The sequence below is a fragment of the Amblyomma mixtum genome, chromosome 2 (genome assembly GCF_055824585.1).
Source record: "Amblyomma mixtum isolate Tamu chromosome 2, ASM5582458v1, whole genome shotgun sequence".
Lineage (NCBI taxonomy): Eukaryota > Metazoa > Arthropoda > Arachnida > Ixodida > Ixodidae > Amblyomma > Amblyomma mixtum.
Genome location: NC_143013.1, coordinates 28,231,405 through 28,255,500, shown reverse-complemented (window position 1 = coordinate 28,255,500; position 24,096 = coordinate 28,231,405). Strand labels below are relative to the sequence as shown.

At 47.7% G+C, this 24,096-nt stretch overlaps 1 protein-coding gene across 4 annotated transcripts in view; it reads left to right on the top strand.

The window, feature by feature from the left end:
* LOC149358778 (uncharacterized) overlaps nucleotides 1–24,096 on the top strand; it is a 97,543-nt gene that overhangs the window by 13,202 nt on the left and 60,245 nt on the right. For 3 of the 4 annotated variants that reach the window (XM_089570963.1, XM_089570962.1, XM_089570964.1), the window contains exon 2: nucleotides 20,890–22,013. In XM_089570963.1, the coding sequence (XP_089427089.1) occupies nucleotides 20,890–22,013 (1,124 nt within the window). Of the gene's footprint in view, nucleotides 1–4,750; nucleotides 5,086–20,889; nucleotides 22,014–24,096 lie in introns of those variants that run through there. The other variant, XM_089570965.1, reaches the window with a different exon arrangement.

Sequence of the window (24,096 nt, the reverse complement as noted above, 5' to 3'; positions counted from 1 at the left end):
GCTATGAGAGACGCCGTAGTGGAGGGCTCCGGAAATTTCGACCACCTGGGGTTATTTAACGTGCACTGACATCGCACAGTACACGGGCCTCGAATTTCTCCTCCAAAGAAATTCAGCCGCCGCGGCCGGGATCGAACCCGCGTCTTTCGGGCCAGCAGCCGAGCACCACAGCCACTGAGCCACCGCGGCGGCATTATAACAAAGTAATGGATATAACGAAGTAATGACGATTCCTTTTGGAAGCTCGGTCAACTCAGGCTACAACTAAGTAATCGCCCGGCCCCTTCATTATAACGAGGTTCAGCTGCAACCTATGCGTTGTAGGGCATTCAGGCAATGACACGTGGGAGCTATTTTCAAATTCCCAAAGTGAATTCTCGCTTCTGTACAGTTCCAAGGTAGACTAGATGGGATGATATTTTGAACAGCTGCAGAAAGAAGCAGGGCACAGAAATGTGCACATTGGAGCTTCCATGACTAACACCCAGTTTATGACATCGAGGGCTGTGCGTGAAAGCGAGCAGCATATAAGGAGGAGAGGGAGGGCTCTCGGGTGAGAGAGAGTTTTGAAATGGAGAGAGAGACATCGTGATTGGCGCAGGTACCGGAACCACCACCTTTCTTTATGAAGTTTCTTCTCTCTCGCACAGCAACATCTGTAGCCCTCCTTCAAGAGGGAAAAATGCTTACATAGACATGGCTAGTACTGTACTAGTACATAGGCATTCGTACATAGGCATTGCTGGCAGATTAATATCGAGTAGCGGAGAAAAACATTTCGCTATGGTACCTGGGACGGGGCCATAGTTTCGCATTTCATGTGGGAGGAAGGTCTTCCAAGTGACCCGGGAGAGAGCGGACGAGCTGATAACTTGACACAGAGAAGGGGCGCTGATGCATGCGCCTGCAGAGGCGGCATCTGGTGGTGTGATCTGCAAACCTCCTGGTTGGAACACGGCCGGGCTGGACACAGCTGCGGCGCGCGCTGATTGAAAGAGTCGCCATGGCAGCCGTGCGCTTGCCTTTTCTACCACATGATGTCCCCAGCGTACGAATGGCTCCGTGCTGCGCCGGAAGTTTGCACTCTTGTATAATCTCGCTCTATGAGTGCTAAAATAGCTCGGGGGAGTAGCGATCTATGAGGTGTTCCGGTGTTTCGATAGTGTTCATGAGTATTCATCATAATCATCATCATCCTAATTTATTTTCCCTTAAGAACCCCTAGACGAGGCATTACACAATGAGTGAGCAAAAATGAATAGCACAAGTAATACGAACATTTGGACTAAACAGTGAAGAAGGCAAACAAACTTTGAAAGATACTTAAATAACGAAACTGTGAACAATCACAAATACACTGTGACCATCGCGCAATATCAGGAAGAGCAAAACGGGAGCATTGTATTCATACATGTATATTGCAGGGGAAGGGTTCAGCAACTTGGAAAAATGTAATTAGTGCACAGGTGGTACAAAGTGAAGGGCGATACACTGCAAGTGGGACTAAAAATGAAGATAATATAAAAGCAGGTTTTTGAATTATGTTATCACTTACATCTTGAGCGTTTGTAAACACTACGTCGGCAGATGATCCCCATTTTCATGCGCCTTGTCATGCAATCATTTTCTGCTTTTCATATCTTAGAGATGGCCTGCACTTATCACTAGGGACATGATAAAGTGTGATAAGCGTGACTAGCCAGCAGTATAGCATTGAGACAACAGAACAATCGCATCTCGAACAGGGCTTTGTGGAAGCATCGTTCTGTTCGAAAGAATCACATGCCGGAGTCTAAACTGAACGCATGCACGACTCATTCAAGACGCATGGAAGACTCTTCGTGTGGCGCACAGCTCAAGTTGTCTCTGTGTGCTTAAGCCAGTCCATCACGCGCAGCCCAAGTGGCACCGTAAGCCCCCTTGGTGCTCCGCCTTTCGAACCTGGTCGAAGATGGAACTGAGAGAAGATACAGATTGTCCCTGGCTGTCCTGCAGGGTGGCAAGATTTCAAGCAGTTCCTCCACAGTTGCGCGACGAATTCCCGCCGCCATGGCTGGGGCCTGGCAGTCGTGTCCTATACTAACTGCTGCACCACGCAGATATGATCGGAGAAACAGACGGTCTGCAACTCGCTCTCCTCTTTATAACGCCATAAATGGGGATTACGGCCGGATTTAATTTACATTAAGCTGTTCAGCGCAGGCGATCCTTGGCGGATAGTTTCAATGCGTTAGCCTTCTCTGTTACTGCTTATTCCGTTGTAACCCCGCCGTGGTGCGGGAGAGGCTCATTATTACGCCTCGAACTACTTCATGTCATGTGTTAATGGGTTAATGCCCATATATGGTGAATCGGTTATTCTAAACTTTACATTCATTGATCCCTGGGGGAGTCCTCGTATACCGCTCCTGGCGCAGTGGTGCAGCAGTTAAGCGATGCGCCACTGCCCCCCCCCCCCCCCCCCCAGGTGGCTTTTCAAACAAAGCCACCGATGGGGCTTGTGAGACCTGAGCAACCTCTCATGGCAATAATTAAGCTAACTTCCACGGTGGACAGACAGGTTGTGACGACATCACAAGGTTCGTACCGCGTCTCGCGTGACTGCCCGGCGCGCAGATAGCCGTTAAATTAATGATTGAACCCGGGAGGTTGGTCGGCAAAAGCAACCTGGGTCTAATGTTCGTTATATCCGAGGTGGCCAAGCTTGACGGCGTCGTGACCATGTGTAACAAAGGTCGCTATTTCCGCTTGCAGAGTCCCGTCTATTGCTAAAACATTAATAAGGACAACATTACTCGACGCAGAGACGGTTAAAACTACCATGGAACCTGGTATCTGCATGGCATCGCTGCGGTGACGTAGAAAAGTGTTTCGTACTGCCCTGTTTTACAAGTTGTACGATCATCCCGCACTAATCATCTCATCACTCAACCACTACATGCATCCCATAGCATTGACCATCCTCACAAAGTCAGCATTGAGTCATGCAACACTAAATGCTTCTCCCAGTCATTTTTTCCGCGAACCTCACGATGCTGAAATTACCTTCCTGCAGATGCCGTCGGTGGTAATGAATCAAACTGGTCTTCGCATCCAGATTAAAGGTGTCTGCAGAAACTTCCATTCTGCAGTCTGGAACACATCGCATACATTCCGACATTATGGTCTGACTATGCGTCGCCTTTTAGTAGCAAGTTTGATTCTTACAAATTAAATTCAGCTGATTGTAAGCCTATCGCAAGCAGAGAATACTTGGAATAAACTTTTGTTGTCCGGTGCCCTACTCTGGTGAAAGTGGAGCAAATAATAAAACCATACAAGAGAGCAAAAGTTAACCTAAGGAGTGCCTTGTGAGCGCGCCTGAAAAAGTGGGGTACATGAGAATCATATACCCATAAATTCTAGACAAGCGCATTCTTCAACGGGAAATAATTTATGAACGCAGTATTTTTTATATACCGTATTATTTCGCTCAAAAAATCAATATATCCGCAGATATCTCTTGTTGGTTTGCAGTGTTGTGCTATTGATGTTCTTGCTGTCGTCAAAAACGTTCCCCATTGGTTTTCTATGGCAGTCTTAACTACTCCATACGAGCGAAGTACAAATTTTAAAAGAAAAATTTTACTATGCACCGGAAAAATGGACCATTACCATCAATATTTCCACAGCTGTACTTTACAATTCTTCGCAGTTGCCTCACAATTAAAACTGACGTCCAAGAATCCCGGACTTAACGAAAATCACACTTGCACAAGCGGAAGTTGCAGTAAAAAAACAAGGGACTTTCGTTTCACGCGGGGCAGTTGTGTGAAGTGAATAAGTGAGAGAGACGTAAACCTTCTCGACTCATACATGGCCATATCGGGCAATATCAGAAAGGATATCAGGCGTGTACACTATTTGCCATAGCCATCGTCCCGGTGTTGTCGGTCAACGCAATAATCACCTTTTTGCGTGCAACCTTATCGTTATTCATCGGATAGATTAGTCTGCAGAGACGTTGGTGATATGCGCTATTTAAAGGAAGCACCTCACCTATCCCATTCACCCCTTCGTAACATGTCACTAGTTCTCGTTCCTTAAGAAGCACAAGTTAGCCGCTACATGTACAGCATATACAAAACGTTTAAAAGCTTCCATGTTCGTGCCTTGGCCCTGCATGCTTTTCGCTGACCGATTCAAAACTTCGCCAAGTTGGTTGGGGAGGGGGGGGGGGGGGGGGGGGGTACACAGCTCAGGAGCCAAACCCGGTGACAGACTCACGTAAGCCTGAACAAATAGGGCTGTGTCGCGCTTTGGGGTAAGGACTAAGTGAACCACTTGTGCTCGCGTCTTGAGTCTAGAAAACATACTAGCCCCTCCTCAGGTGCACAACAGTGCGTCACCTCCTCTGCTGTCGAAACGGCCGGTTGCGAAACAGTCAGTGCAACCTCTTCTCGAGTACAGCGGCGTCGCGATTTCCAGCAAGAAGGAAGAAGTCGCCAAGCAGCGGCAGATTAACGTCGACCGAGCCGACACACGCTCATGTCTCTGGGCCGCCTATGTACTCCGCTGCTGCTCCTTCACGCGTTGCCTTTAGCGTTCGCCGCGTCGTCCTTCCCGAAGCTTCGGCCAGAGCGTTATCCCTTATCGCTCTTTGTCCGACACAGCCAGACCCATACACACACAGACACACACACACACACTCAGCTCGCTTCGAGAGGGCAGCGGTCGAGCGCGCCCTTATCAGATAAGGCTTCGCCCCTCCACGTTCGAGCCACGCTGGCAAAGTCTCGAGCCTCGCGTCGCGATGCCCCGCCGCTCCAGCGACGGCAACGGGGACGCCCGAAAGTCCTCCGCCGTCGCTCCTTCGGTGCCGTTCGCTCGTCTCTACTCGCGAAGAGCCGTGAGGAGCGCTCGCTCCCTTCCCGTCCGCCGCCACTGGTGCTGCTAGTATCACCCGTGCAACCTGAGGGACCTGTGGCACACTTTCCCTATCTCCCCTCGATCGGCCGCCCGTCGTCCCCATTCGCCCTCCGCCCGCGGGGCGGCGGTGGAACACAGGAACGGACGAAAGGAAGCTATGAAAGTGATCTACCTTAGGTGAGCTCACTGTACTTGCTTTACTTTTACCGTACTACCCAACAGCTCTACTTCGTTGTCTTTTTGCGTTGGTGCCGAGTGAGCGTGCGTGTGTGTTGGCGTACGCGAGTTGTGCGGTGACGTCGGGCCTCATGTTGGGGGACCTTGAAACTTGACTCGACGATCGGTTTATCTGGCTATGGCTTCCGGCAAGAAATGTCACGGAGGTCTTTTTTCGCGACTACATAGAATAGGGGGGAGACAAGGCGTGCTTATGAGATAAAGCTAGCGAGATATTTGAGCAGAGCTGACCTGAATGAGAGAGATTTAAAGGCAGCTAGTCAATGCATTTTACTTGGCAGCGTTTCCTGCAGAAAGCGGGAGGTTCGTCGTTTACTGTGCGTGACATTTCTATCTCTCGTGAACAAGCAGCCTACGTGGCCTCCAGATTTCGCAGCACGTGGGATATGGCTGAAGACCAAGGCGGAAGCAAGATTCTGTACGAAGAGGACAGTCTTATCAGCGAAGCACTATCGGCGTGTTGTCGATACTACCTTTAGGCATGGAACGTTACCTCGACTGTTAGCCTAACGTTTCTAAGGATAAGTTACGAGAAAACACTTGAAAATAACAAAAAGAAAAAGAAAAATACGCAGCCATCACGCCATGTTTTTTGATAAAAAGTCAGTTATTATTGCAAGTAAATTTCAGTATGCCTTCTTTTGGTTAAAGAACGAGGAATGCACGAAACCTGCTTCTAAGACCAAATTACAAAGTTCCAAGCATATACACGGCATTTAAGCGTTTTTACTCTTTGAATATATTGTTCCCAAAAGCTGTCTGATCAATTTAGAATTCGTAACTCACTCGGCTAGCCCTTACTTTATTAACACTAAATTGTACGTTATTCTCCCCTTTTTTTTTTTCGTTCATAGTATTGTTTGATCCGACCTGCGGAGCATCTCCACCTTATCAAGGCTTACTACAGCCGTTAGACGAAAACGTTTGTATAGACAAGCAGGTAGAGGGAGGGCCTCTCAGAATCAGCTGTATAGAAAGTAGCTATCTGAGATGGTACACAGTGCAGTCCCGAAACCTTATGCCTACAACAACATCCGCAGAAGTTTCATGATACACGTTTTCACAAAACTGCGATGTTCAGTATTCCATGAAGACTTTCGTTGGCCAACCCCGCCTAGAGTTGGAGAAGTTCACGCTTGCCGCTCAAATGCTTGGTTTCTCACTGTCTGCGAAACATCCTTTTTCGAATCTCGTGTGCTCATTGATAATTGCAGTGTTTTTATCGTAAAAACAAAGCTGAAGATGAGACACATAACCACTGAATCCATGCGGCGGGTGTTTCCCTGTTGAGAGGAAATATCTTCTAGGTATCAGGGTTCTCTCTTATCCGTTATCTCGATAAAGCCTCTATATCCGCCAACGTAGCAGTGAGGATATGGCAGTAGCGCCTAAATTCCAAAGATTAGATAGCCCGGTCATCGGCTCTCGGCGCGGCGACATTATCTAGAGAAGTGACCCGCTTATCTGTGCTCTACTCCTCTGGAAAAATGCATGTAGATTAGGCCACTAATGGTGCTTGCGGGTACTTACTTACAGCATAATTTACACCCTGTTCCCTCTCCTGATATCATGAAAGAGGGTTCCAGAAAAAAACGTCCCCGGATAAGAGACCCCGGAAAAAATATCCCTGGAAAAAATATCCTCGGAAGAAACGTCTCCATTTTCGAAGTAGAAAAAAATGCCCCCAAATGGTTGACCAAACGTCCCGTAACCTCCCGAGTGATTGAGCATCCGCCTTACAGGTGAGAGGGGGGGGGGGGGGGGGGGGAATTAGATCCCCAGTGCTGCCAGGTACCCACCGGTTTTATATTGGGCACAAGCTTTTCCCTTGCTTGGTGCGGTGTACAGTGCGCTCTAAACTGGACACTTGTCACTGCTAAACGCTAAACGTAATGGCTACAGAAGTGCATTAATTGTGGACCGTTCTTCAAGAGACTAATGCCAGAAGCTGCCCGGACATACTAGACTCCTTTGGTACACGACATGTTTCCGCCTGCAGGCAGGCAAGCAGAGCTAAAACATAGTAACTTTCCGGCGAACGCCTCCCGCGTATCCCCCTGCGATGTGGAGCGTCCACTCGGCCACTCTTGATGGAGAAACAGGACCAACAATGCATTATTGTAAGCAGCGATTCCACCCATCGGCTTGGAAGGGACTGAACAATGAACAGATCTCGGACGCCCATACCTTCGATGGTGCTGAGACAAACGTAATGACAGTCATCGAGAACCCTGAGCGGTCCCTAACTGAGCCGCGACCAGCGTCAGAATCAATCTTTTTTTAGAGGACGCACTTACGGAACAATGGTAGAACCACAATAACTTACGCCAGTGACTCAGGTGGAGCAATTGCCAACAGGTTGCTTGAAGTCTAATTCCCAACGAATGCAACCTTTGGGTGATTTTTCGCTTGGGGACCTTTCTTCCTAGGGGGCGCTTCCTTACGGGAGATTTTATTTTTTTCGGGGGAATTTTTTTTTTTTTTTCGGGGACACTTCTTCCCGGGACGTTTTTCCTACACCCCATGGAAGCCCAGTGCGCCGCGTGAACAGGGCTCAAAAAAAAAAAAAAAATTAGGAGTGCCGAGACTCAAAGGCCGCAGGACTGTTTCTCTCCCTGGACCCTTCCAAATTTTTTTCCGACAGTCTATACACTGTCCATAGACTTCTGTCTATAAAGACTATAGACTCTCTATAGACAAATCCTATAGAGCAGTCTGTAGGCAATACAAATGAGCCGCCGCGGTGGCTCAGTGGTTATGGTGCTCGGCTGCTGACCCGAAAGACGCGGGTTCGATCCCGGCCACGGCGGTTGAATTTCTTTGGAGGAGAAACTCTAGAGGCCCGTGTACTGTGCGATGTCAGTGCACGTTAAAGAACCCCAGGTGGTCTAAATTTCCGGAGCCCTCCACTACGGTGTCTCTCATAGCCTCAGTCGCTTTGGGACGTTAAACCCCAATAAACCAAGCAATACAAATGCTATAGACAGTCTATCGGAAATCTATAGATTTATGGCCATACACTTTTAGTAGACTTTTATCGATAGACAGTCGTCTACACTATGAATAGACAAAAGGAAATATATATAGGAAGGTAATAGAGTCTATAAGAAGTCTACAGACCATTTTTATAAGGTCGTACGCTTCCTGTCCGTGCGATGGCTGCTGCTGAAAGGTGTAATTATCGGCTCCTTTTATTCCGATATCGACGTTCACAGATTATGATATATACGTACCTCCAAAAGTTCAGATCAGCAACTGTTTTCTGTTTTTCGTTTATCGCTATGTGTTCGCGACCATGGGCCTCGAAAGGAAACTGGCTGACAAGAACTCTTAATCTCTTTAAATGCCCGCTGGCACAAAAGACAGCCCTCTGTCCTCTGTGCCAACACCCACAGTCCCACAAAAGATCTGAAGTTTTGATACCCGCCCTCCGCTTTACCCATCTGCATTGTTTGTAAAGCTGTCGTGGTGTCCTGTTTCGTTACCGCCTGAAATTTCATTTCCTTGCCACTGCCACACTATTAGCGTCGTGATTAGTTTAGCTACTGAACAAATTCTTATCGAATTCTGCTGCTGCTTCAACTGTCTTATCCAAATTGTTAATGGCGTTACCTTTACAGCGTTTACAGTCGCCAGCAAAAGTTTATGGGATGCGTGTCCTTTGGAACAAATTTACTGCGGCGCCACCTCACGACCGAGACTCCTGGTGTTGACGCCAGCATATCGAGCACGCAAGTTTCCTTCCAGTTTCAGGAATTTCAGGCGACTTATTAGCGTGACTGCGGAGAAATCATTTTCTTCCGTACATTCGCACCCCTTAAACTTGCGCTGGCGACTCTACATTTGGGTCTCTGCGTAATTTTCAATTTACTGTTCTCTTCCTTGGGCCTCAAAAATGAACTGGCTGACAAGAGGTCATAATTTTTTAAATTCTCGCCGGCACACAAAACAGCCATCTGTCCTTTCTGCCAACACTTATACTGTCCTACAGAACATCTTTTACATAATGGGCACTTCCTCAATCCTCTTCGCAGTGTACTCCCTTGTCTCGCTGACCTTGAGCTTGTTCATTAATTTTGACAGCTCTGCTAGCTCTGTCCTCACCGTATTGTTCGGGAATTTCATGCTTTGGTGTTTATAAGACCCCTTTCCTCCTGGCAAACCTTACCAGCACCTTGCCAGGCTGCCTAACTCCTAATTTGGTTGCACAGTCCGTGGTTACATTGGCAAGGTTGTCATCGCATGCCGGCGGGCTAGGGTTCAAGTCTTCCCCGGTTAAAGCAGCTAGGATATCTGTTCTCGAATGAGAAACTGATCGTCGGTATTAACGCGATTAAGTGCAACGGGTCCCGTGTCGCAGAGAAGCCGGCGTCAGCGTTGTTGGCCATGAGCGAATATGCTGGCAGCTCTATCTATACTCGTCAGAAATTCCAAGCCGATTTCTCTGCTATCTGGTAAGCTCCGATAACAGCCCACATGCCCATCCAATACACTGTGTAAGCTTCATCAGTCGTCCTAACCTCGAACTAGGGCACCCCATGTAATGCCTAACAGCCCCTCAAATAGCACAAGCTCAGCTATAGGCTGGCCTCGAATGATTAGAATAGTGCACCGAATGCCGCTAGGTTAAGTTTTCAACGCCAGCCTGTCCGCATGCGCTCCGTCTGCATCTCAGGACTGATCGGCGTCTCTGTCAGTTGCTCCGCTGCATGTGGGTACTGGCGGCTGGGTGTTAACTGCGATTCATAAATAAGGTGGTTACCGGATACTGAACCATTACGGCCAACTGTGAACTCCTGTTCTAGCAAAGGGGTGCGCCTGCACCTTGACTAACGTTGCCTCGCTGGCTCTCGATGCACTTCGAGGGTATACCAAGCATGCAGCACTCCATTCCTTGCTTTTGAATGTCATCTACCCACTCCGTTTTATTTATTTCTACATGTGGCACCAAGATTCGAACCGCGGCCCTCCAGCACAAGATGCGGATGCTTTATTCGTGCGGCATCGAGGCTGTTCGCCAGTGCTAGAACCAAGCAGATAGCCAGAAAATGTTTGGCAGGAGTCGCCCGAGGTAACTCTTCGTATCGAGCTAAGGAGGGTAGAGGGGGGGTTGAGGTATTGAGGTTGAATTCCAAGGGGTCTCGACTCTCTTTGGTTACGGGCCCGGTTACGGCATTGGGAAATTTGAGATTTTAATTAAGAAGTGCTCCCATTGAGATATTTCACTGCTAAGTACATGCTATTCCGGGGTAAATCTGCGATTGAAAAGAAAAATCAAGCTCATGAAAGATTTCGTTGGAGATGCGAGAACAAAAAAAGTCAGGTTCTTCGAGTGATGAGCTTGTATTAGACACTTCTCGGTCGAGCCAGTCCCTATCCACACGCTCACTTCTGGGAACTCGTCTGCGCTACCTATTCCCCGTCCCCTTTCTTCTTTCCACTTGAAGGTTTCGAAAGCCTGCTGAAAGGTTCCATTTTTTTTCGTTTCTGTGTCGCGGCTCTTCACGGATGTTCCGCTCATTGACCGAGCCACGACCGATACCCGGCGAGTGACAAAGGCCGAAGGAGATTGCATCTGAAGCTACTAGTCGTGCGCGTAGGGCTCTCGCGAGAGTCGCACTCCCACCTGAGTCGCCGAGCCCACCGTTCGGCTCTTGTTTGCGAAGAGGAGAACATGTTTGCCAGAGCGTAGAGATTACGAAAAGAACCCCCCTGGGGGGGGGGGGGGTCTGTTTGATCGCCAGGTGGAAGAACAAACAAACGGCCTGCCACAATGTGTTGCAAAGAACCCCGCGTCAGTTTTATTTTAAATTGGTAAACTCCTCTTACAGAAAATTTCTCTTTACATAGTCTACAGACTGTCTATGAAGTTTTATCCATAATGTATGCATACTTTTTATAGCCAAATCCTACTAGTCGATGATTAGTCGATAGGCTAATCGATAGTCTAATCTACTAGTCTAATCCTACTTGTCTATCGACTGGTAGGATTTGGTTATAAAATAGACGAGTCGATAGGCAGTAAAATCCTATAGACAGTTTATAGACAGTCTAGATTTATGGCCATACAATTTTAGTAGACTTTTTTCTATAGATAGTATACATATACACTATCAATAGACAAAAATATTTATAGGAAAACAACAGAGTTTGTAATAAGTCTATAGGCAGTCTATCGACCATTTTGATAAGGGTCCCCTCTAGCACTTGCATTTTCTCACTCCGTATCGAGAAAAGACAGTTCTCTATAGAGCAGCGAAGTTTTTAATCGAGAAATCGGAACAGCCAAACTTCGTTCGGAAGGGGAAAAAATGTTGCCTGCATCATAATCATTATAATTAAGGCGCTCGTGAGTTGCGAATATTGCGTCGTAGTAGTATATGTTACTTGGGCAAGCATGCTTTGATTCTCGTTATCTCTTTCTTGACAGAGTTATCTGTGAGGTGCGGAGGTCTTTTTTTTTTTTCCGCCGTTACAACCAGAATTAAATTGTAAAGCAAACCATTGTCAAAGTCCCGTTCGTCGCGCACTCACCACGAAGCTTTTCTATAACACTGAAATTGGCATGCAGTAGCTTCGGATACCGACTCAAGATGCGCTGCAGCTGGCAGAAGTTCGGAGCGTGATATTCGCCATTCTCGGAGATGTCTGTATGCATACGCACGTGCCCCTACCGTGTTTTGCGCGCGGAAAGACATTCCTGGTTCATTGTAACTCCCCAGCTGAAGAGAGAAGTTTATACGTTTTTTTTTATCCCCGCTGCAACCCTCTAACCTGACAGTTAGCTCGTAAATTTTTAAACCTGTAATTAATGAGTAGACTCTGTATACATGCGACTCTCTTAATATAGAGTTCACCCCCTTGATGACTCTGCTGTATCGAACAAGATAGCTATTGCGAACCAAGGGCGCGGGATTAATTAAGCGATGCAGTTCAAATTCAGTTTAATTCCGAAGGAAATACCTAGCGACCTTGCCATTGGTTCGAGCACCGCCATGACTGCAATAAGCGTAGAATGGAATCGAGGAAAATTCAGCCCCACAACAATTCTCCGTTTTCATTACCTCCTATGGTCACATGCAGTTAACGCAGATCTTTAAAGACGCCACAAATTAAGTCTCTTGCGCAGGACCCTGCAGTGAACGCAATGCAGAGAATGAGTGGCAGAGTTAGTGCAGCTTTCCAGTGTGATATAATACCACACCTTTGGACTTAATATGATGCCATAATTTAGGAACTGCAAGAGCTGTGCTGAAGTTACACCTTCTTACGGGCTTAGTTTCTTCACGACTGTAACAAAAATATGCGCTGGCGATGATACAAAACGACAAGAGGGGACCTTGAGAAGAGAGACGACAGGATGTGTGCGCAGCTTCTAACTTTAATGGAGGAACTTCAAGTTAGGCGAGGGTATGTGCAATGAACAAGCGTTCACTGCGAAGTAATTATCCTTATTAAAAAAAAAAGAAAACTGCATAGTCCCTTGATTGCAAGCAGGGTGGACACGAAGAAAATAAATGAAAAATATATAATACATATATACGAATATAAGAGCTCGCTTCACTAAAATTTTCACCATGAAAAAGTTGGCATTCGAGCCTTTGTCTGTACTAGTATTTAATTGCAAATTCAAATTCTGTCAGAACCGCGTCAGAACCGCGTGAGAGTCAGTCCACGATAGACGGGGGGAAAAAGCGTACAGGCCGTTCTCTGGAGCGCGGCAACGGCGGAGGCTGCCTGCCACGAGTGCAGTTCTCGGCCGTGCCGCTGGGGCGGAGAGCTGGGGCACCGTTCAAACATTGGGTCCGATAAGATAGCCGGCCGAGCGTCGAGGCTGGCGGGAAAACGGCCCGTGTCGTTTCAGGCACGGTCGCGCTGGATTCCTCGTTCCTGAAACACCGCCGCCGCCGCTCTTCGAAGCCAGCGGCCGCGGGAGGACCTTTGGTTAAAAGACTCGCTATCACGCCGGCGAGATAGCGAGGGACGTCGCGAGACGATGACTTGCCACGTATTTTTCGTATGTGTATTTTGCTTTTCGTATTAGGCCCTTAGTTCCGCTTTGTTTGCGGTCCAACTTACGCAGCGGAGAATGCGAGAACGAGGCACGGCTGCTGTCGGTGCCGCTCATAGAACGAGGCTGTTCCCGTGCTACTTTTGCACGTAGAAAACAGTGCCAAAAAACAAAGCTTGTTGCGGTCAGGCAGCCGGCGCCATCTGTGGGCAATGCCTGCAACTATATGGTTTGGAGCGGTAAAATTTGAACGGTTTTCTCGCTGCCTCGCACGCACAAAAGTGGCGTTGCGAATTCGGCAAGTGAATTTAGTTAAGTATCCTTACCAATATCTGTTAAATTAACTGGCGATGGCGGTGATCTTAATCCCTTGCGCTCCTTGTCCATTGGAGAAGGAATGGAATAAACACGTCTAACAAATCAACCTGGGCGCTGAGTATTTCTTTAGATTGATCTGGCGGCAAATAGCAAAATACATTTCTGCACTAACGTATTAATGTAGCATCCGGTATTTTTTATGCGAGCATATGGAAACAAATAACATAAGTTACACGGATGCCGCATCTAGGACGCAGCAAGCCTTGCTAGTCGTGAACTTGCTGCATTCATGAAGCTTACAGCGTTTTAACTGAATGCATTCTACGAGACTAGAAATACCTAAAAAGAAAACGCTTTTCAGATGTTAAGCTGTGGGCGCCAACTAATCACAAGGAGTACACAAAATGACGGAGTTTCACACATCATATCATGCCCCGCCAGTGCACACCCAAGCGGCAGTATATGCACGCGGTCATTCTATAGGCGCCCTCCGAGCCCGAAAACAGCGCGCTATGCGGTTTAGCCTTCTCACCTTGATTATTTTGTGGACATACCCATGATACGATCAAGCGGCGTTGTTTTTCGTCGCACATTTTCGTCGTTGTCGATAAGAGAGATTTCCCTAAACTTGGTGCTTCCAACTGTACCCTTTTCTTCAACAAATAAAAATATTGTGACTCGTCAGCGTACTTAAACTCGAAGCTGAGGCTGTTGCGGTAAAAACAGACCTCATTATCATGACGGCAAAAAGGCACCGTCAGGGGAAGCTTTTGTTCTGCAGTGGACATAGTTGGATTGATGATGTTGATGACAACAATAATGGAAGAGAATTGCCCACCCCACCTTCTTCCACTCTATAGTTATAAATTATGTTATGCCGCCGCGGTGGCTCAGTGGCTATGGTGCTCGGCTGCTGAGCCAAAAGACGCGGGTTCGAAATTTCCGGAGCCCTCCACTACGGCGTCTCTCATAGCCTTAGTCGCTTTGGGACGTTAAACCACATAAACCAACCAACCAAATTATGTCATGACCTGTTGTAGCGGTTTGTTCTTAAAACCAGTCTCCACAAGCAAGCTGACCGACGCTGTCCTTCCCCAGGACGTGCATCATTGGTGACGTCAAAGCAGTGGTTTTGCATGTTCTTCGGTATTTGCCAAACGGTGAGCTGAAGGAAGGTGAGGATTTTGTACAAAGCTAGCTTCCTCCTCTTCATCTTCCTCCTGCACCAGCTTTGGGTCGCAGACATCTGAAGGGAGTATCTCTGTCACTCCGAGAACATCGACATAAACTCACCCTTCGCAGTTTCCACGACGAACTCCGCTATAATTCCGGTCGATCCGATGGTGGCATATCCTGGCCTTGCAAGTGGGTACAGCAGAGTGGCCATCGACGTCGGCGGACGGAGCAGTTGAAGACAGTCGCTCTTGGTGTGACCGCCGCACGGTGTGTTACGAGGCTATCTGAACCCCGAGCGCTTGTGACCGATGTTTCTTCGCAGCCCGACACGGCGCTAATCAGGCGGGCTGCCTGCTGTCACCGAAAATTACGGTTCTGTGTATCAGCGGCCCCATAAAAGAACTGCGGCACGGCCGTGAGTCTTGTGGATGTCGCACACCCGCCGTGTGTCTTAAGATAGTCGCACGCGGATAACCGAACAAGATAGTGGCCTTCAGGCTGTGGGGTGACATGCGTTTGCAGCGCGGTGTTTCGAGCAGTGTGTTCCTCAGAGTTGCAGGCTCGTTGCGCCAGACACCTCTGCGAGGCGGAATCCAGTTTCGAGGGTATCGTTAGATGCTCGCGCAACACATGAGTCCTTGAAGCTGATGTTCTGAGTTTCTTAAGTGCGTATGCATTTTCCTGTTGGTGAGGAAGGCGTGTTCTCGTATGTCAACATATTGCTCGCAGCAGGAAGAGTGGGAACCAATTTCTGCCAACCATTTGTTTCACCGAAGTCGCGCCGTTATGCTCACGGCAGAGCTCCTTGGTCATAACACTTTAGAAACTCTACCGCCCATGTGTAAAAATTCGACACTGTTATTGCTCCAAAATTCGAAAGAATTAGCAGAGTGTCGCGACACTTGTGGCGTGCAGGCGAAATGCTCACCACTGCACAATACATTACGAAAGAAAACCTGGTGGAGAAAGAAAAATCTCAGGGTACTATCAACAGCTGACAGCGCCACCATCTGGTAACTTTCTGTAACTGGTGGAGGGACATAGACAGCCGTATATTGATTAGAGAATTCCCAGCTGTAGTGATTGAATAATTTTGGAGTAAGTTGCAGCTGATGGCATCAGCAAATCGGAGGCCTTATGCGCGAGGACATTTTTTCGTGTAACATGTAGTTGCTAGTTGGACACAACCATCGAGAGCGAAGTTGCTGTCCTACCGGAATCACGAAGCGTCCAGGTATGTTTAGAGCGTCGTAAACCCTGGCTTTCCTAATTACGTCTTCAACATCGCGGCATTGTTTTGATATTCAAAGTATACTCGGTGGCCCAGCTTGCTGTTTCGACTGCTCAGTGTACAGATTAAGCGTAAACGAACGTGAATCACAAGCACTCACTATACAGAGCTCGAAGACTAGAGGGTTCACCTAAAGGCTGGCAGAGCTGGAAGCCATGTCCAGTCAAAAATTGCCAGCTTCAAGTTACAAAAACACAGCAGGAACCGACAAAGACCAACTGGACTCAGATTATAGTCAATCGTCCATTTTTGACTGAGAACCAGGCCCTTGCCGCAGCTGCATCGCATCATCTGTGGCAGCTCACAAGGCGAAGGTGAGACGACGATAGACATAATCGTCAGGCCTTGTAATGCCATAACAGACCCAATCTGCGCAGTTAAAATCGGCAACAGGAACACAAATTAGGGCCGATTCTCCGAGCCAGCGGCATGCTAAGAGGAACCTACACGTATGGTATTAAGCCTTGTAACTCTGCAATGTAGGGAAAAATAAGTTTGTTGCCTTATCAGTTTTGTGGGCAGCACCCATTTCATCTTGGAGCTGTACTGTGACCAAAAATATTTGCAGAGCAGGCTGGTGTATATATTTGCAACCAAAGATCAATCGTCCACTTATTCACTGTATTTTGCGCACTCTCCACCAGAAGCACTCCTTCTCATTAAAGTGTCTAGACAAAAAGGACTTTTTCTGTCCTTTAAAACATAGGCACGTGATTCTTCCCTAAGCTTGATGAGCATCTTACTCTCCCTGAAAATTAATACAAATCGTGTGTCGTAATATGTCTTCAGACTCGGAAAAAGTTGGGAAAAACTTGGTTATATATAACTAGGGGTTGAACTTCTCGGTTGCAGCCCACAAAAAAATGCCGATACAGTACTCTAATCCCAATATTTGAAATTCGGCTTCAACCGAAAACAGTCATTATCCTCAAATATACGCGCCACGGCTTGTGACCTAAAATACGAATTGCAGTCAGTCTCAAGAAAAAATTTAAGTACACCAGCCATGAGCGCAGTGAGGTAGTGGCATCGTAGGATTAAATAGTACCGTTGTGCTTTTAGAGGCATTGCTCCGCGATCTTGGCGCGTGGCGGGGTGGACTGAGAGGGGGCTACACATCCTCGTCAAGTTTCTTCTGCTAGCGGAACGCTGCTTGCTAGAGGCGTCACTTTTTTGTACATGTTTTTTCAAGCACGTAAGGACGCTGATCCCATATGCAACCACAACAATCCACCACCAACGTGATAGCGTGAATAAGTGTAGCGAAGTGTCATCTCCTGGCTTCCACGACGGTCGAGCCATTACGCCGACCATGCGATGCGCGGTCATTTGGCTGTTTGTATGCTGCTTTCACAGTTCCTTCCTTAAGAAAACAGCCAAATTCTGGCATGAAAACAATTAGAAAGAAAGGCGTTTTTCCGTGTGCCGTACGCGTGACAAGTGCATGTGTACGTGATTCGCCGGTTTGCTTTCGGCCATATTTGCTTTGGTATGTCTGGTTTTTGCTTACTTGATCTTTACGCATCAAAGTTTGTTGAAATTAACTTCCATTTACGTTTTTGTCTCACGGTTCAATCACTTAACTCTCGCTCTGTCACTTTTTTTCTGTGACGATAGCACTTGATTCAGTAAGCAGGGCTCTAATTAATTAATGCGCGTTAATTACTAGTGTGAATCAACTATTGGTGCTAATAAAGAAGCCAGGATAACTTACACTCGACTCTTTACCGTATAGAGATAGAGGTTATATCACCAATAAGAATGGAGAGCCCATCTATCAGAAATAGTATTCGTCAAAAAAAAAAAATGCAAACAACCTGTAAAGTGGATTCTCAAACAAAAGTAAAAATGTCGGCCGAATTTTCAAAAATAAAAACCTGTAAAGTACAACCCTTATCTATACTTAATGCCATGCATATGATACCTGGCGGCCTTTCATAACGGAAAATAATCGCCGTTGTGAGTTTAAGCGTTTTCTCTTTGGATTTTGTTAGAGCAATTCGTGAGTTGAGAAATAAACAGAAACGCTATCTACTCAACTGGATATTCCAACCCTGAATGGTTATTTAAATAATAATTTATTATTGCAGTAAGTGCATCTAAGGGTGAATTTCTGTTTGGAATTTCTAGTATCTACTGGTCTACACATATATGCAAGAAATAGCCAGCGTACTCTTTTAAGTTATGTTTTTGTTTTCTTTGACAATGACCCAATATTAGCGCGCATTGGTAGTCATAAGCAGTTTATGCGATTACAGTGCTTGTATTGCAAGAAAAAAAAATGGAAAGAGAAGAAGAGAAAATATCATGCATGGTATACTGCGTTGTTTGGCTTCACTGCAAGGCATATGCCGTTAAGCAGGTTAGGCTTCACTGTAAGATACTGTGGTACTGCGACAGAACTAATTCGAAGAGCATGTACAGAGGGCAATACGTTTGTCTAGAACACGTACTGGGCGTGTTTCGGGCTGAACACGCGATGTAAATAGATAACATTTGGTTAAAAAGGGTTTGTATGTAAGCATGTGCTGTTAAACTTACAAGATTTCGTTGTCATTTTTTGACTTCCGAGCCACAGCGGCTTTGGGAGGTGCGGAACAGACAGTTCGCTCGTTCTAGATATGCGTTTTGCCCTCTGTACAAGAAGTTAGTTTGTAAGGACTTAGGCAAGTGTATGCACATCGAAACGACGAAGTTGTAGTTCAGGCAGGGTATAAAATATTATAAATAAGTAATAAGAATATAAAAAGGGGACCTGGGTTATAAGACAAATATAGTAGCTGGTCCGTAGAATAAATATACGTCGCAGTACTTGCGATGTACCGGTTTTTGTTTTGCACAGACCAGGGAACGTTGTGAGAAGTGCTGCGTAAACAGAAAACGTTCAGAGCCGACCGCCTATGATGAGGGAGGTGGGGGTATCGGTTCAGTTGGTCACGCCTTGTGTACACACGTGCCTATTAAATCATTGATCATAGCCTAGAGTTGAATTGCGAATGTTTTGATTTTCTCGTCGTGAGATCATAGCCTCCCGAGGCAAAGCACACGCCCTTCCGTTAGTTGCTCGGTTTGAGTTTTTGCAAAATGAATGGCGCTTGTTGTCCTCCAAGTGGAAACAACTGCATCTCCTTTCAACGTTGCTTCTTTTTTCTTTTTCTTTAAAAAATAGAAAGTTTTCGTTTAGTTTTCCACCTAAAACTTTCCTTACTGTCCTCGTTGAGTCGGAGTCATGGTTAGCCGTAGATATCGCGCATTATTTCAAAGTTGCCTACGCACTTCCCGACTTGTTGCACCACTAGTTTTAGCCTGAGAAGACAACTTTACTATGAAGGGGTGAACTCTGGCGCATGCCAGACGCTCTGATAAACGGACCCTATTTCAAATGACCTCAGTGTCGTAGTTTTCTTTCCGCCTTGAGATCATTTTCTTTATCAATCCTATCAGCAGGAGTGCGCCTCAAGAGTATGTCAGATAATGTGGCTTCAGTTAGTACAATAAAGACCTTAACAAACCAGCCCAGAACACAAAGTTCTATCCGTCGGGAAGCTTATTTTTCCTTTACCTCACATTTTCCTTTACTGATTTTTTTTTTCAGCTGCCTAAGATGTGATGTAGATGTTGGTCGTATTATGGCCTTTATTTTCCGAGTGTCTGCATTTTGTGGCTAAAATTTATTGCCGCATATTTATCTTCAAGGGCAGCTGTTCTGATCAGATAATACACTCCCCCCCCCCCCCCCCCCCCCCCCATTTGGTAATGCGCTCTGCAGAGATGCCAATGACACCGTGCAGTATGGCCAAACAGAAGATGGGATGAAGTGATATTTTCGGGCTGTCTTTCTCAATACAGCCAATATCATTTCAGTCAACACAACTGAGTATGCCTGGATGCTCATTCTGAGTAAGCAACCTTGACTTAAAGCCCAAGACCCATACTTCGCCAGTGCACAGGCAGGTCATTCGATGCTTGGTTCATTACAAGAACATCGCTGAGTTCCATGATTTTGATTTTCGTTTTTCCAAGTTAACGTCCGCATATTAATTCATTGTTATTCTTGGTGTGGAGGATGTTTTGCGTGTGTCTTCCAAATTTAGATCTGTTTCGCCTAGTAGTACCTAAGCCTTCGCCATTTTGAAACTCAAAACGATACTGAAGTTAAACTATTTTTAAGCGTAGCATTTAACCACTCTAATTCGAAGCATTTTAAACACCTGATACATATCGGCCCAACTTTTTCTTGTACAGTAATTTATTTGCATGTCTTTGGAATTTTTGCGGCCGTCTTCACTACCTTTTTGTTATTTAATTTTTTTTTGTATTAGGATTCCCCATGTACTATTTAAATGTCTGTCATTCAGAACCATATTTACTTTCGTTGATGTGCAGATACTTTCTAGCATTAAAGCATATTTTCAGGAAAAACTGCTTTTCTGCCGCCTCCAATAAAAAGCTTCTTTCTGAGAGGTAACAAATATTTTTTTTGTCGCTCGAACTATTGACATGTGAGAGGGTTGCAAGTTTCATATGCTTGATGAAATGAAGCAAAACATTTTTGTGTATTTCAAAAATTTTAAAACATTTCTTTCTGTTTAGCGCTAAAGGCATTATATGTGCTTATCATAGTATATATGAAAGTTTGTATTGGACAAATACAATTTCCAATGCACACTGTGGAGTGGTGCATTAATTTAGGGTAATTATTATATTGCGTAGTATTGTGTCAACATATATATTTTAATCAAAAGTAATAAAGTGGATCTGAAAAAAACGCGCATATCTCCTATGGTGACGAAAGAGAGAACATTTAGTTTGCATTGAAGTTTGGAACTCGATCGCTACCAAAAGAAAGTTTATATAGTATATTACAAAACGGGAAGTTGGATAATAAAGTGCAAAAACATCAAGCAATTTTCTCATTCGTATGTCACTCGTTTTCTCCACTGCGCAGGGCGATGGAGCAAGAGCTGCAACAGAAGGCTGCCCAGCAAGCGGCTCAACAGGCTGCGCAGCAGGCTGCTCAACAAGCCGCACAACAAGCCGCTCAACAGGCCGCTCAACAAGCCGCACAGCAAGCCGCCCAGCAAGCTGCTCAGCAAGCTGCCCAACAGGCCGCCCAGCAGGCCGCGCAGCAAGCTGCCCAGCAGCAGCAGCAGGTCGTCCACCAGGTGGCGACACCCGTCTCGTCGCAGTCGCAGGCGCCGCCGTCGTCCGCGGCGGCCTCGCAGCAGCAGCAGCAGCCGTGGTCCCCTGGGGCCAAGGGCGGGGCGCCTTCCCCAGAAGTTCCCCAGGTGTCCCTGGGCGGCGGCGTAGCCGGGCCGGGGGCCGACGCGTCCGAGGCGTCGCCCGCCGCCGAGGCTACGCCCCCTTCGGCGGCCGAGGCCCCGCCCCCGAGCGGCTCCCCGTCGGGTCCGCAGGGCCCCACTCCGGTTGCCGTGACATGCAGCTTCGCGCCGGGCGACGAGCACAGCCCGGCGAGCATCAGTAGCCTGAAGGCCCTGAACCCGGTGGACGCCCTGCCGCCGGCGGGCGATGACAAGGAGCTGCTCTATCAGTCGCTTGGCAACTCCACCATCATGGTCAGCACGTACGGCACACCTCAGTACGCGCAGGGCTACGCTGTGGCCAGCTCCTCGCCCTACCCGAACCGGCAGGCCGAGCAGGTCTACGTCAAGGCGGCCGGCGGTGGCCTCAGCCCGCCGGCGTACGCCACCGCGCACCAGGCCCCGGGAGCCGAGCTGGGCGGCTCGCCGCCTTCTTCCATGTACTCGCCGCTGAGCATGTACGTGCCGCAGGCCCAAGCGTGGCAGGCCGGCGGTGCCCAGACGCTCGAGACGACCGCGACGCACAACGGCTATGCACTGCAGCCCGCGGCGCTCAGCCCAGGCTCGGCGGCGGCGCTCGTCGAGGACGGACGCGGCGGCGGAGCGGCTGCCAACGGCTTCGCGCCTTTCCCGGCCCAGTACGTGCGCTCGGACATGCCGTGGCCCGTGTACGACAACAGTGCGTCGCTGGCCGCTATGCCGCAGCACGCCGCCTACGCCACCGACTCCATGGGCCGGATACTCTCGCCCGGTGAGCCCCCGCCCCCTGCTTGCTTATCGCGCCACGCCGCCTTATCTCTCGGCGCACGACAGCCCATTGGGAGCCGCGCTGTCCCTGATAGCCCGGCACGTTCTCGGCGCGATAGCGCGCGCGCCAGCATGCCGGCCCACTTGGTGGGCCGTCGTCGAACGGAGGAGCGATACGTGGTGTCTTTATTATCCGGAGCCGGCAGATACGCCCATCAGCTGATGAACGCCGGAGGGAGAGGCGACTGCTCACGATCTGTTCCGCGTGGCTTCCCTGTGATTTAGGATGCACTGCGACGAAGGCGGCACTTTGAGAGCGCCTTATCTCCGGCCGCTTGGGCAACTTATGCAGCGCACATGTGCGATTAGGTGTGCTCGGTTGTCGCCGCAGAGCGTGTGATTCAGGGAAGATGCCTCAGTTTGAGCGCTGCACATCGTTTCCGGCACCCGCTAGTCGAGCAGAATTATCAGTTTTGTACTGGTACGAGCTTCTGTACATCTTGCGTCGCTGGATCGCGGCCAAAAGCTCTCGCTTCGATGTTACGCTACGAACTTGACAACACGCTCAAAAGCTTTTAGTTCAGTGCCCTATTCGTGGGCGCTCGTATTGAGAAAGGGGTTTTACGTGTTGGCAAAGCGATTCTTGTCACTGCCTCTTTTTACGTTTTTTGTACGGCGCGCCATTTAACAATATCCTTCATTCTTTGTTGACGACCGCGTTGTGAGAAAGATGGATATGTATGTAAAATTTTGTATGTTTACATTTATGCTCCCTTTATTAACCAGGCCTAGGCAGAAAGCGCGAAATTCAAGACTTCTTCCTGAATACTCAATAAGTTGTTTTAACTAGATGGATTGAGTAGGCAGATATATGGATGGATTTTGCAAGAGCTAGAAGTTTCTTGAATCCTCCCTCGTTCCGGTGTGGCAGCAAGTGTCTAAAGAGAAAACAGTTGAGGTTATTAAAAAAATTGCAAATTCGAGGCTGAAAAGCGTCTACACTCGCAGTGACATCAACATTTACGAAAATGCAGGAATATTAAGTTTCTCGTCTTTATTCAGAGAAATAAGGAAGTGAGAAGGATGAGTCTGGAATAGCAATCAAGTGACTTAGGTTCCCAAAGGTCCTATAGGGCATAGCATTGGGAACGGGGCAGGAGTGAATTGTTCTAGCGCAAACAACAAGCAGGAAACAAAGTAAGCTTGAAGTAGTCTGGAGAGAAGAGTGCAAAACGGCACAGATTGAAACCAACTCTACCAGCTACCGTGCATATCACTCAGCAAAAACACAAGCACAGAATAATGGCTGCTATCGCGCAGTTTTCGTGCTAAGGATTAGGTGACAAAAGTCAATAAAAAAATTGGAGGGGACACTTAAGGTCCGCCTTAAGTGTATGACACGATAGCATAAAGGGTTAGTTCCCTTATATGCAGAAGGTCATTCTCGAATTTATATTCATCTATTCCGTGGGGTCCTGATGCCCCTCTTGGCGCAGCGGTTAAGAGATGCGCCGCTGCCCTGCTATGACAGGTGCGCCCAGCTGGGGCCTTGTGAGGTACAGGTTGTTCTTCCCGAGCGACCAATCATAATTTAATTGCCACCTCCCAAGGTGGGCAGGTTGTGATGACGCAGCAAAGTCACGTGACCTAGGCGGCCCAATTGCCTCCTAGTTTGCTCTCTGCAGGGCACCACCTTCCAGAGTCAAGCTCGTGATTTTTCGCTCGCAACGCCTACGCTGGATTTTCTGGGTTCGGGGCCTTTAACACTATCGCGCTGATATAGATATCCTGGCATATAGCTAGCGTAAGTTTGCAGTCTGGTAATTCATTCCATTCATTGATGGATCATAACGAAGACTAGATTTGATACTTTGTGTCTGCAAATACAGATGAGAGCAGCCGCGGTGTCTCAGTGGTTATGGCACTCGGCTGCTGGCCCGAAAGACGCGGGTTCGATCCCGGCCGAGGCGGTCGAATTTCGATGGAGGCGAAATTCTAGAGGCCCGTGTACTGTGCGATGTCAGTGTAGGTGAAAGAACCCCAGGTGGTTGAAATTAGCGGAGCCCTTCACTACGGCGTCCCTCATA